The 14,780-nt window shown below is 35.9% G+C and overlaps 1 protein-coding gene across 1 annotated transcript; it reads left to right on the top strand.

The window, feature by feature from the left end:
• The first annotated feature begins 3,854 nt into the window (after positions 1 to 3,854).
• On the top strand, positions 3,855 to 10,533 carry LOC114519767 (deleted in malignant brain tumors 1 protein-like). The gene is made up of 7 exons (XM_028539939.1): positions 3,855 to 3,882; positions 4,102 to 4,409; positions 4,759 to 5,068; positions 6,348 to 6,596; positions 7,876 to 8,115; positions 8,526 to 8,840; positions 10,142 to 10,533. The coding sequence occupies exons 1-7, from the start codon at positions 3,855 to 3,857 to the stop codon at positions 10,531 to 10,533; spliced, it is 1,842 nt and encodes a 613-aa protein (XP_028395740.1).
• The last annotated feature ends 4,247 nt before the right edge of the window (positions 10,534 to 14,780 follow it).

The following is a 14,780-nucleotide window of genomic DNA, read 5'->3' as shown; positions in this document are numbered from 1 at the left end:
CTGACGAAGAATGGACAGAAATCTATGGCGAATAAAGCAAACTCATATTAAACCCAGAACAAACTGCATAATCTCTAACGTTGAATTCTGACAAGCAAAATTTTAAGTTCATGGACGCCAGAGCATTCTAAATGTAATATTATCGTTAAATAATCAACAAGAATGTACGTATAGGGAACGGTTAAACTTTCTTTGCTTTTGGAGTTTTTAAACTCTCAAAAATCGCACCGCGTTGTCAAAATTAACCAGCGGGTTGTCTGTGCGTCCTGTCTTTTGCAAAACAGCATTACTGAAAATTATAGAAATATACTACATCTTTATCGCAACACGTACCATATTTTAAAACACTTATAAGCTTACAGATGACAAATTGTTTTTCTTACTCAGTCTTAAACTGTATCCATATTCTTCTTATATACTAGTTCTTATTATAGTTATCTTTTATCTTGTTTATGTTTTATTTTGTAAGACGTTTATGAAACGCTTTTACAAAAAAGTTTACTATACGAAATGACAGTTAAATTGCTGACGTTCTCATTGAAATACAAACTTTCTGTCTTAGCCAAACGCAAGAACGTTGTTGATTACCAGTCGTTACACGCGCAAGCGCATAACTGAAAAAATGGTCGACCGTCCACCGTCCATGACATAGAATTTGGACAACTTTGAATTCCGCTACGTTCTCCCAAATTCCGGGTGTAATTCCTAAAAATCTCCGAGTGGAATTAGTACCGATAAGGTTTATATATGTACTAGGGTTTTTAATACACTAGCGGTCAAAAAGAACTGCTCAAATGTTGCTATTGTCGTATGTAACAGGAATCGTAAGAATCAATCTTTTATTGTACACTAGCTGTCAAAAAGAATTGTTCAGATACAAACTCATAAAGAAGAAGGGAATTTAGGAGAGAGCTACATAGGCATTTTGGATAATTCTCTTATTCCAAGCAATATTCACATATATACAATATTCCATATGCACAAGAGTTTTTCAGTAATATAAGCACGAATTCCAAAGGGTAAGACAGTCATATATAAGTGAAAGTCATCTCCGTAAGTAAACATGGTTTATTTACATCTTCTAACTTCTTCTTCAATCTTCGAACTTCTATATACTTTTCGTAGTACCTTGTGCCGTCTGAATTCGAATTATGTTTGCAACGCACCTAAATAAATATGAACCGTATAGTGTTTATCCTCATGAAAGGACAAGGACATATTCACAAACATAAACAAAGCGATGAGAAACGAGCTTTAAATTTATGCATTGCTTTAATATTTTGGCCCTTTTTTAGCCATGATTCGCGAGCGCGTGTAGGCGAGGCCTTTTTGTATTTTTTACCAAATTGTACTTAAAGCCCGGTTTCGGATGAGAAAAAGGAAACATCGAGGTTTTAGACAGAGGTAAAGACGTTTATGATTTGACCTCTTTGATGTCTATATTTCATTTTATATATTATATGTAACATTTTTATACGATGCTTGCCAACTCTTTAATACTTCTATTTTTGACAACTCTTTAATACTTCTATTTTTGTAGTGATTATAGTGAATTCAATACATAATGGCAGGCCTGTAGAATGAAATTTCAAACTGGAAGAGAAACATATGATTTCGGGCTATTATATTTTAGTTATCAACTAATACGTATTTTTATACACGCTATACATAATGACTAGTTTGCGCTAGGAACCTGGAAACGAGTCGCACAATTGCAATGAAACACTGCAGTATTGTGTTGTCGGATTTTGTTGGCAGCTAATGTTGATATTTTTTACACTGATCAAAACTCGAAAGCTTGTTTTAATGTTGAATTCTAGTCTTGTTGGCGCGGACATGACCACATGAACAGATTAATATCAAGAGTATGTGTGCTCCTTTAGCTGTCGTTCACACTCAATGATTTCAAACTACGTTAGCATTTCGATTCTGAACTTCAGTGGAATATTGTTTTGTATAAATTATTAGTTAGTTCAGATTCCTGGTTTTCTACGCAAATTACACGAATAAGCAAAATAGGTTTACTTGAAAAACGTATTTTCCTGCGGGAGTAGCCTATATCGCATTGATGAAAATGAGTACACGAATTTTTATAGGGCTAATAAGAGTGAGTGTGAACAATACTGTAGTAGCATCACGTGTAGCTCGTACGCCCCGAGAACCATCTGATTTTTTTCGGTGAAGGCTATTTCACATATGTCAGAGCACCTCGGTACCAGGCCTCCAACCCGTACGCGGCTATACTTTTTACCTATTGTCAATTTTACCTATTGTCAATATTTTCATCCTGTTGCCAATTTTTCCTGATTGAACCTAATTATTTGCTGACAAAATATCGATATTATCTCAACAAAGGGTTGTATATAAACCTGTCTAATTTAAATTAAAAATAGTAATTCCATATTAATCACTTTCTGAGTAACTCAAAGGTGCTCGGGCAGTGGGGGAGCCTGCCCTATATATACATGCTCATGGACATTGGATGTATGAATCTTACCAGTCTAACTTTTCCAAGTTAGGATTGTCTAGTTTGTTGCTTTTTGCATGTTCATAATTTCAAATAATTGAATAAAGACAGACTTATTGGATATTTTAGCCGCGTACAGGTTGGAGGCCTGGTACCGAGGTGCTCTGACATATCTGAAATAGCCTTCACCGTTAACGGATTTATCAAATGTTGTAATAATTTATGGCATAAATAATTTTCATAGAATGGGAATTGGACGTAACCGACGTAAACCAATCATATTTGGCAACTGTAAAGAAGTTTTACACACGGTTATAATGATTTATTTTGCCACAAACCTCGTTATTGGGGAAGAAGATGAGACTGAGTTTTGTGAAAGACGGTGGTCTGAATTTGTTGAAGACAGAAAGCAATGGGAAAGAGAATGTTTAAATGACGATGTTATCAAAATATCGCAGTGTTGTAACGAGACATTTCACTATCTTGATGAAAGATTTAATGACTACATAAAGTTGTGTCCCATTGTGGGTAGGTTTTTTGTTGTGATTGCTAATGTCACAGTTGTTGTCATTTTGCTGATTGATTGATTGATTGATTAATTGAATAATTGATTGATTGATTGAATGATTGATTGATTGATTGATTAATTGATCACCTCTTCGAAATATTTCCCAGCTATGCAGAAGCTTGCTAAGCTTTACTGGAAAAATATTTTGGCTCTTTATGTTTTAAACGTAACAAAATAAGTAAACAACAAAAGCATTTAATAAACTATTATTCTAATCAGGATTGATTTGATTTTTTTATTAGAAGGCAAATGCACATGCGATATTCTAGAGAAAAAAATTGACCGTATTACATACCGTAACATGTCAGACCCAGTATCATGGATGAAACCAAATATTTCATGCCAGCACAAGTTTCAACTCCGTCGTCTAAAAGTGGAGCCAGACGTAAGATCACCGCACAGTTTTCCTGTTGGTTTTAATAAAATCAAGAATATATTTCAACTGTATGGAGGGCGGGAGAAATCATGTGACATTATGGTTTATGTTCGCTCCTGTAAATATGAAGGCAAGTATTTATTTATGGAACACATTCAAGAATTGGATCATTCAAAAATGTTGACGGCCACGCTTAGCTTGTTTTAATTAAGGCTGCTTTCCATACGCACGTGAAGGTCTAAATCCTTATAAAATTACATGTTAATAAAAGAGTGTTTAAATCGGAAGAACTTAGTTTTGCAGCCATGCGTCATCCCTCTATGCATGTGTATGTAAGTATCTGCATGTTAGTATACCATATGCTGTATAGAAAATCTCATTTTCATAGTAGTTAAGTTACGACATTATACACGTTTTTAACATAATATTTAGGGCTTAAAGAAATGGTCAAGAACTTTGCTAACAGAAGAGGTATAGAACTACACTAGCTTCTTATTATTGCTATCAGGAACGCCCGAACAGAGAGGACGATATAGCTGCCCCGCCCCTCCCCTTCTCTTTTTATCAGCAGGGACAAATGGGGCAAACATATAATACGATACCTTCCATTTTAAAGAATTACATTCTATATCATAATGCAATTCTATATCATTTTATGAACTTTTTAATGAACAAGTGCATTGCACAAAGTTTCAGATTGCAAAAAAGATATTTTCGTTCTTTGGAACAATTATAATTTTGTTGGCTTAAATCCACACGTGAAAAGATTCTTGAAGAATTTTATCAGAAATAAGAAACTGGGCGTGGAGGAACATGGAACACATCTTGGTTTCATTAGCTTCTCAAGCTACAACACAGGAAGAGAATTATTGAAAATCGGGGAGCTTAGGAATAAAACAGAATTGATAAAGTGGTTGGATAGTTTTGAAAATAGCACTGATCCGAGCAGAAATACGACCATCATAAGAAAATCATATGAACTCGAGCACGTAAATAATGTAAGTCAAACCCACTGCCTGAAGTACTCAGAAACTCCTGGAATATCCGTCATTTTCTCAATATTCTGTAATCAACTGTTGAAAGTTTCCCTCTTCTACTGCATTTGCTTGCTTTTAGCCTAAAAATGGTCCAAATTAAATGTGAATCAGTAATCGTTTCAAGGAAATACTGAATCATCAAACATAGACTTTTATCAGTATACGATTCCATTTTCACTGATTGTAGCCAACAATTAATTAAGGTTGAATAATTTTGTGTTCGGAATGCCTGCTCCTTTCAGGCTCGCTCGCTCAATGAAAGGAAGAGAGAAAATAATATAAACCGACAAATTCTCATCTTCAATTTAAGGTGTTCAACAACGGCAGTATCAACAAAACTTCCCGTCCTAACGTGGATGACGTCATTTTGTTGCTATTATTGAGCAACGGAACGGACGCTAGGGTGGAAAATCAAAGCAGATTTAAAGATGAGTTTATGACAACAATAAAGGAAAATGTCACCATTATTGCCTTAGTTGGAAGCATTGGAGACGAGATAAAAGACTTGAAACTTCACATCAAGCGTCGGTCGTCACCACAGCTAGTGTTTAACTCAGTACTCTCGGACAATTTTGACAATGTTGTGCATAAAATTGTCGATGCTTTGTGCACACATTCAGGTATGCAGATGATGTTAAAAGTTAAAAAATGAAAAAGTTACGAAGTAAGCGAATAAAAACTCGCTATAAACCGACTTTTTAGACCAAAACTTGTACCCGCCGTTTATTATTTTTGCTGGTCATCATTTTTAAAACAGATATATAGATATATGTAAATATTTACATCCTGCGATGTCGGAATAAAAAATATTTTCCCGCCGAGAATTAAACAAAAAGTTGTATTATATAGGTTTTACCCTGAGCTTACAAAAGGGGTCCATTGGCTTATTCTATTGTGTTCTATTGCATTGTTCGTATAATTTATGAATATTGCCTCAAATAACAAACAAACAAACAAATAACTTTATTTACAGAGGGTAAAACACATAACAGTATCAACTGATAAACCTGTGGCCCTCTAGGAATTTACAAGAATACATAGGATAGAATATTAATAAAATGAAATATTAAAAAAATTACTAATTATGAAATATACTAATAGAATAAATATTCAAGTAATGTTAAAGTGATCGACTTCCAAATATTTGTCCCTAAAATACTGCATTATTGCCTTCTTAAAGTTTGATAAGCTTTGGATAGTTTTTATTTTGTCTGGGAGATTATTCCAGAACCGTATTGAGGCAACAGTGAAGGACTTCCCGCCTTCGGTTTCTCTTTTAAATCTCGGGCACACAAGATTTATATTACCACGCCTGGTTGATCTGTTGTTTACATCCACATTTAGTGGTAGCATTTGTGTCAGATAAGCAGGACAGTCACCATAAGTCTTTTGTGTACCAGCATTGCCCTGTTTACCTTCGCTTCATCAAAGAAAGGGATCCATCCAAGTCGTTTATGCAAACGATTCAAATGCCTGAATTCCTCAATTGTTTTAGAAATGTAAAAAATTATTGGTTGGACATTACATGCAAAACTTTGAAAATCTATTTCATCACTTTCAACGTTGACGATTTATAAGGAATAAGCGTAATGACAAGTAACTAACAAGAAGGGATTTCGTTTTAGACCAATCAGCAAGTTTGTTTTCATTTTCAGTAATCCAATCAGAATGTATAAATTTTTATAACTATAACATAATTATACCTTTTTATATGATTACCTTTGCCTAAAAAATGTAAAAAAATATGGCGATTAGTTTAAAACGAAATTCCTTCTTGTTCAAGTAACTCACGTATTGCTAAATTATGGTTAGCTCCAAAAGACGCGATTCTGATTGTCCATTTATGTCACTAGCAATGAGTAACAGCTTCTTTAAACAACCATTTTCCCTTTTTCTTAGAAGGATGTGGGTGCATAAGTGAACAGGAGTTCATTGCATATTCTAAACCAGGAGCCCTCACTGGATTGGTTAATTGGACAATACCCGAAGTCACATGTTCTGATTACAAAAGGGGCCAGGTTGATCCACCTGATCTCACACCTCCTGCAAATTTCTCAGTGGGCAAGCACGTGATTACCTACCCGTACTCGTATAAACGTGGTGGCAAAATTGTTCAATTTAAATGTTTTGTCAACTTTACTGTTGTTCGTGAGTATTTAGCCGGTTTCATTTATTCACAACCGGGGTTAGTAACGCAGATACACTGGGCTAAGGTTAATGCTGCTTTCCATTGTCGTGTTTTTCATACGCACGTACACGAATGTAAAAGTCTAAATGCTTATACATGCTATATTTGAAAAAGCCAGCTGAATGAACCGAAAGAACTTACTTTTTAAAATGTATTTGTTGAATCACGTGGCAAATAATAAAAATTTGGAAGCATATTTAAACTCAGCCCGTGAAAAATTAAACGTGACAGGGGAAAGCAGCCCTAAGAGCTATAGAGACAACAATCCCTCAGTTAGATCTATTTTTTTCTCACCTAATTCTAGAGTTAACGTTAGAATTCTATTTTTCCGATTGAAGCCCTGTTTACACTACAGTCAATTTATCGGCACGGCACGGCTAAAATGGGTACCCGTGCTCAATTTTACTAGTGCTCAGGCTACCAAAACAAAGGCCGGGCACCGATGAAGTGAGCACGGGAACCCATTTTAGCCGTGCCGTGCCAATAAATCCAGTGTATTGTAAATGGGGCTTGAATTTGAAAATTTTAATCACGTATCAGTTGCATAATTACATACAAACAGATGATGACGGACGCTCGGCTACCATAGGGTGACTGCATGTTAAAAAAAGTTTGCCTTTTATATTCCAATTAGCCGTGATTTGATTGGGTTCACCATGGTGTTACATCACACCATTAGAATTATAATACATGCAATTCCCAAAGAAAACAAGATTTATCTTTTATACGGGAAACATAATTATGTCGCTTTTTCCGAAGGAGAATTGAAGATGAATTTTCTTCGACTTTGCGCCAAACGTATGGAATACCGATGTTTGCGCAAGAAACTCGTTTTGTTAAACATTGTAAAATATTTTTTCATATTTTTCCATCTGAAAGTTTAAAAATAAAATATTTTACCCAACTGCAAGCCGTCAAAACTACCTCAGAAAAATGATTTGAAGCGCTTTCCATTAAGTGGCCAAAATGATCAGACCGGTCGTATTTTGAATTGAAATACAGGATTTCGTTAAAAATATATTAGATGTAAATAACATTAAATCTGAATGCAGATTTCTTAAAATAATTTAAAATACCAGTAAGCTGTCTCTACGGAAATACAACAGGACCGGTCTGGCCGTTTTTAACGTATAAAAGGAAAGCGCCTTTAGAACTTTGTACCGATCAATTGCTATTTTGGTATACAGAATCCTTAGTTGTTTTCTTTTCTTCGTGCTTAAAAACGTTTTGCTTTTTTAGCCTGTGAATGTCCATGTCCGCAAACAGTGGAAAAAATTGTAGCCGTTTCGGGAAGGGCCTTTGTCAGTTGGGTAGAACCTAAACCGAATTGCCCAACCATACAAAGTTCGGGTAATCCGATCACAACCAATGGATATTTTGGTGTTGGAAATTACACACAGAACTACAGCTATACGTACAGCAACGAGATTCAATCATTTGTTATTGAATGTCATGTAACAATTGTAGTAGTAACTAAAGGTAGGTTAACAGCATTTTAACTAACATAGTAACGCCGATGTATTTATTATATTTTGAACTGGTTAATCTAGGGGGCTTCATCAGTTAATTAATTAACTGATTAATAATGGTAATTGCACTGTGTGGAGGGTGATTTGGTGTGAAATCAAACGCAGGATTACAAAATCGCACGACCGCGAAGCGGGAGTGTGATTTGTAGTAACAAGTGTGATTTGTAAACAAACGTAATTGGGTAATTACTATTCTTAACTAAAATCTTCTATATACGATAATTGCCATAAATCTCTCCCCACCCCCCTCCCCCCCAATCAGCGTTGGTTGCACGTTTGCGAACAAAATGTCCGTCTATTTGGTCTGCATTTGGACATTTCACAGTTGGTCGCTTACAAGTCCGTTTTTATAATTTCCAGATCTATCAATCCGATTAAAAGGGCCATCAAGTTCAAATGGTATTGGTCGTGTGGAGATATTCTATAACGGAAAATGGGGAACAATCTGTGATGACCAATGGGATATCAAGGATGCTCAAGTTGTGTGTCGTCAACTGGGTTATCAGGAAGTCTTTGCGTCTCTTCAAGGAAAACTTGTTCCTTCTGGTTCAGGGCAGATATGGTTAGACAATGTTCGTTGTTCTGGGAATGAGCAAAATCTGGCCAGTTGTTCCCATAGAGGCTGGGGAGTCCACAACTGTCGTCATTCTGAAGATGCTGGAGTGAACTGCTTTGGTAATCGGCATTTACATTTTTGCAACCAAATCTTATCAATCAGCTTCCTTCAATTTTCAGCCTTGTACCCAGGCGCTTCAATAGAAAAACATATAAGATTGCGTTCAGCTGCTATTTAGGCTCGTAATCACCGAGCCTGAGGCTAACTGGAAACAGCAAAACAACTACAGCTGTAGTTTGTAAATTTCAACCAGGCATAAACATTTCCTAGTATTTTTTTATGTTTATTGTAATATTCAAGAGTTTCAGATAAAAGTTGCAGACATTGGTACAAGTCTGGCAGGAGATCTGATGGAATTTACATCATAAATCCGAAAACCCTTCAATTGTATATCTTTTACAGATATTGCTCAATTTTATCCAATCTTTTCACATTTTATTTTGTATATAGTTTTTAAAGCACTTTTACAAAAACGTTTGCGAAATTACAGTTAATTTTGTATTTTGCCATGCGATCAGAAAGTTGCTAATTACCAGTTTTTATTCGTTCAGATTTTGCGCTTACGTACAAATTCTGATGATCACGGCCCATTACATAGAACTTGGGCAACCTGTTGCATACCCGCGCCACAGAACACGTATTATCAAAAATGTAACTTCGTGTCCTAAAATTTTCCCGAAAGATTGATGTCATACAGAAGCCATCATTCCTTGTCTTTTTTTATTATTTCTCCGTTTAATTTTAATAGTAGTTTTTCGGTTTTAATCGATAAAATTAAATTCATTAATTTTGAAATGTGTTTTCATCTCCGTAAATGCCAAAACATTAATAAAACTGCAATCATTTTTAAAAGAAGTTGGGCAATTACTATTTTTAAACAAAATCTACTATATATGATCATTGCCATACATCTCCCCCCAATCAATGATCGTTACACGTTTGCGAAAAAAATGTCTGTCTTCTTGGGACACACGTTGGAATGCAGGCGCGGGGATCTGTGCTCGTGTTTTAAATCAGAAATTTGGTTACCTGTCCCAGCCCTTTTGCAAATGATTGTAGGTCACATGCACGGCAGATGTCATAAAAACAATGACGTAATGACAAATAAAGAATATCACACAATATATCACGTAATAAACATTTGCCAGCAAAACTGAAACAGGTCTGCCTTTTGAAACTTTAAAGCTGAGATTGATATCTATCCAGCTTCCCTTTATGCCAGGGTGTAATTCCTATAATCTCTAAGAATAACTTCACAAAAATTAAATAATATGATTGCAAGTTAGAGCTGTATTAATTTAATCTCACTTACACTGGAACCGCAAGTGGTCGCTTACTAGTCCGTTGTCATAATTTCCAGGTCCATCAATCCGGTTAAAAGGACCTTCAAGTTCAAATGGTGTTGGTCGTGTGGAGATATTTTATAGCGGAAAATGGGGAACAGTCTGTGATGACCAATGGGATATCAATGATGCTCAAGTTGTGTGTCGTCAACTTGGTTATCAGAAAGCCTTTATGGCCCTTCAGGGAAATCTTGTTCCTTCTGGTTCAGGGCAGATATGGTTAGACGATGTTCATTGTTCTGGGAATGAGCAAAATCTGGCCAATTGTTCCCATAGAGGCTGGGGAGTCCATGACTGTCGTCATTCTGAAGATGCTGGAGTGAAGTGTGGTAATTGGCATTTACATTTTTGCAACCAAATCTTATCAATCAGCTTCCTTCAATCTTCAGCCTTGTACCCAGGGCTTTAGTAAAAAACATATAACGTTGCGTTCAGCTACTATCTAGGCGCCGCTCGTAATCACCGAGCCTGAGGCTAACTGGAAGCAGCAAAACAACTACAGGTGTAGATTGCAAATTTTAACCAGGCATAAACATTTCCTAATAATTTTTTTATGTTTATTGTAATATTCAGGTGTTTCAGATAAAAGTTGCGTAAATTGGTACAAGTCTGGCAGGAGATCTGATAGAATTTACATCATAAATCCGACACCTACCTTTTCAAAACCCTTTAATTGCATATTTTTTATAGCTTTCGCTCAATTTATCCTATCTTTTCACATTTTATTTTGTATAAAGTTTTTAAAGCACTTTTACAAAAACGTTTGCGAAATTACAGTTAATTTTGCATTTTGCCTTGCGATCCGAAAGTTGCTATTTACCAGTTTTTATTCGTTCAGATTTTGCGCCTACGTACAAATTCTGATGATCACGGCCCATTACATAGAATTTGGGCAACCTGTAACATACCCGCGTCACAGAATACCTATTATCAGAAATATAACTTCGTGTCCTAAAATTTTCTTAAAACACCGACGTCATACAGAAGCCATCATTCCTTGTCATTTTTCATTATTTCTGCCGTTTAATTTTAGTAGTAATTTTTGAGCTTTATTTAATAAAAGTAATTATTTTATTTTTAAACGTGTTTTCATCTCCGTAAATGCTAAAACATTAGTGAAAATACAATCATTTTCAAGCAATAGTTGGGCAATTACTATTTTTAAACTAAATCTACTACATAGGATCATTGTCATACATCCCCCCCACCCCCCTCCCCCCAATCAATGTTGGTTACAGTTTTGCGAACAAAATGTCCGTCTTTTTGGGCACAACATTGAAGAGGGGTGCGGGGGATCTGGGCTCGTGTTTTAAATCGGAATATTGGTACCAATCCCAACCTTTTGCAAATGATTGAAGGTCACACGGCAAATGTCATAAAAACAATGACGTAATGACAAATGAAAATATCACACAATATATCACGTAATTAACATTTGCCAGTAAAAGTGCAAGAGGTCTGCATTTGGACACTTTACACCTGAGATTGATATCTATCCAGCTTCCCTTTATGCCAGGGTGTAATTCCTATAATCTCCAACTGAATAACTTTACAAAAATTTATTAATATGATTGCAAGTTAGAGCTGTATTAATTTAATCTGACTTACGCTGGAACCGCCACTGGTCGCTTACTAGTCCGTTGTAATGATTTCCAGGTCCATCAATCCAGTTAAAAGGGCCTTCAAGTTCAAATGGTGTTGGTCGTGTGGAGATATTCTATAACGGAAAATGGGGAACAATCTGTGACAACCAATGGGATACCAGGGATGCTCAAGTTGTGTGTCGTCAACTTGGTTATCAGAAAGCCTTTGCCGCCCTTCCAGGAAATCTTGTTTCTTCTGGTTCAGGGCAGATATGGTTAGACGATGTTCATTGTTCTGGGAATGAGCAAAGGCTGGCCAATTGTTCACATAGAGGCTGGGGAGTCCATGACTGTCGTCATTCTGAAGATGCTGGAGTGACGTGTGGTAATTGGCATTTACATTTTTGCAACCAAATCTTATCAATCAGCTTCCTTCAATCTTCAGCCTTGTACCCAGGCGCTTTAGTAGAAAAACATATAACGTTACGTTCAGCTACTATCTAGGCTCGTAATCACCCAGCCTGAGGCTTATAACTGGAAGCAGCAAAACAACTACAGGTGTAGATTGCAAATTTTAACCAGGCATAAACATTTCCTAATAATTTTTTATGTTTATTGTAATATTCAGCAGTTTCAGATAAATTTTGCGCACATTGGTACAAGTCTGGCAGGAGATCTGATGGAATTTAAATCATAAATCCGACACCTACCTTTTCAAAACCCTTTAATTGTATATTTTTTTAAAGCTTTCACTCAGTTTTATCCTATCTTTTCACATTTTATTTTGTATAAAGTTTTTAAAGCACTTTTACAAAAACGTTTGCGAAATTACAGTTAATTTTGTATTTTGCCTTGCGATCCGAAAGTTGCTAATTACCAGTTTTTATTCGTTCAGATTTTGCGCCTACGTACAAATTCTGATTATCACGGCCCATTACATAGAATTTGGGCAACCTGTAACATACCCGCGTCACAGAATACGTATTATCAGAAATGTAACTTCGTGTCCTAAAATTTTCCCAAAATACAGACGTTATACAGAAGCCATCATTCCTTGTCATTTTTCATTATTTCTGCCGATAAATTTTAGTAGTATTTTTTGGGTTTTATTTAAGAAAAGTAATTAATTTATTTTGAAACGTGTTTTCATCTCCGTAAACGCTAAAACATTAGTGAAAATACAATCATTTTCAAGCAATAGTTGGGCAATTACTATTTTTAAACTAAATCTACTACATAGGATCATTGTCATACATCTCCCCCCCACCCCCCTCCCCCCAATCAATGTTGGTTACACGTTTGCGAACAAAATGTCCGTTTTTTTGGGCACAACATTGAACTGGGTGCGCGGGGGATATGGGCTCGTGTTTTATTACCCATCCCAACCTTTTGCAAATGATTGAAGGTCACACGGCAGAGGTCATAAAAACAATGACGTAATAACAAATGAAGAATATCACACAATATATCACGTAATAAACATTTGCCAGCAAAACTGCAACAGGTCTGCATTTAGACATTTTACACCTGAGATTGATATCTATCCAGCTTCCCTTTATGCCAGGGTGTAATTCCTATAATCTCTAAGAATAACTTTACAAAAATTTATTAATATGATTGCAAGTTAGAGCTGTATTAATTTAATCTCATTTACACTGGAACCGCCACTGGTCGCTTACTAGTCCGTTGTAATACTTTCCAGGTCCATCAATCCAGTTAAAAGGGCTTTCAAGTTCAAATGGTGTTGGTCGTGTGGAGATATTCTATAACGGAAAATGGGGAACAATCTGTGACAACCAATGGGATATCAGGGATGCTCAAGTTGTGTGTCGTCAACTTGGTTATCAGAAAGCCTTTGCGGCCCTTCAGGGAAACCTTGTCCCTTCTGGTTCAGGGCAGATATGGTTAGACAATGTTGATTGTTCTGGGAATGAGCAAAATCTAGCCAATTGTTCCCATAGAGGCTGGGGAGTCCATGACTGTCGTCATTCTGAAGATGCTGGAGTGAACTGCTTTGGTAATCGGCATTTACATTTTTGCAACCAAATTTTATCAATCAGCTTCCTTTAATCTTTAGCCTTTTACCTAAGCGCTTTAGTAGAAAAACGTATAACGTTGCGTTCAGCTTCTATTTAGGCTCGTAATTACCGAGCCTGAGGCTAACTGGAAACAGCAAAACAACTACAGCTGTAGATTGTAAATTTTAACCAGGCATAAACATTTTCTAGTAATTTTTTTTATATTCATTGTAATATTCACCAGTTTGAGATAAAAGTTGCGCACATTGGTACAAGTCTGGCAGGAGATCTGATGGGATTTACATCATAAATCCGACACCTACCTTTTCAAAATCCTTGAATTGTTTATTTTTTATAGTTATCGCTCAGTTTTGTCCTATCTTTTCAAATTTTATTTTGTATAAAGTTTTTAAAGCACTTTTACAAAAACGTTTGCGAAATTACAGTTAATTTTGTATTTTGCCATGCGATAAGAAAGTTGCTAATTACTAGTTTTTATTCGTTCAGATTTTGTGCGTACCTACAAATTCTGATGATCACGGCCCATTACATAGAACTTGGGCAACCTGTTACATACTCGTGCCACAGAATACGTATTATCAGAAATGTAACTTCGTGTCCTAAGATTTTCCCTAAATACAGGCGTCATACAGAAGCCATCATTCCTTGTCATTTTTCATTATTCCTGCCGTTTAATTTTAGTAGTAATTTTTGGGTTTTAATTGCTAAAAATAAATTCATTTAATTTGAAATGTGTTCTCATCTCCGTAAATGCCAAAACATTAATGCAACTACAATAAATCTTAAAAGAAGTTGGGCAATTACAATTTTTAAACAAAATCTACTATATATGATCATTGTTATACAACTCCCCCCAATCAATGATCGTTACACGTTTGCGAAAAAAATGTCTGTCTTCCTGGGACACACGTTAGAAAGCAGGCGCGGGGGATCTGTGCTCGTGTTTGAAATCAGAAAGTTGGTTACCTGTCCCAACCCTTTTGCAAATGATTGTAGGTCACACGGCAGAGGTCATAAAAACAATGACGTAATGA

The sequence above is a fragment of the Dendronephthya gigantea genome, unplaced genomic scaffold (genome assembly GCF_004324835.1).
Source record: "Dendronephthya gigantea isolate DGI-Jeju-01 unplaced genomic scaffold, DenGig_1.0 000014F, whole genome shotgun sequence".
Lineage (NCBI taxonomy): Eukaryota > Metazoa > Cnidaria > Anthozoa > Malacalcyonacea > Nephtheidae > Dendronephthya > Dendronephthya gigantea.
Note: the sequence above shows the minus strand (reverse complement) of the source record. Positions and strands in the feature narration are given on the sequence as shown.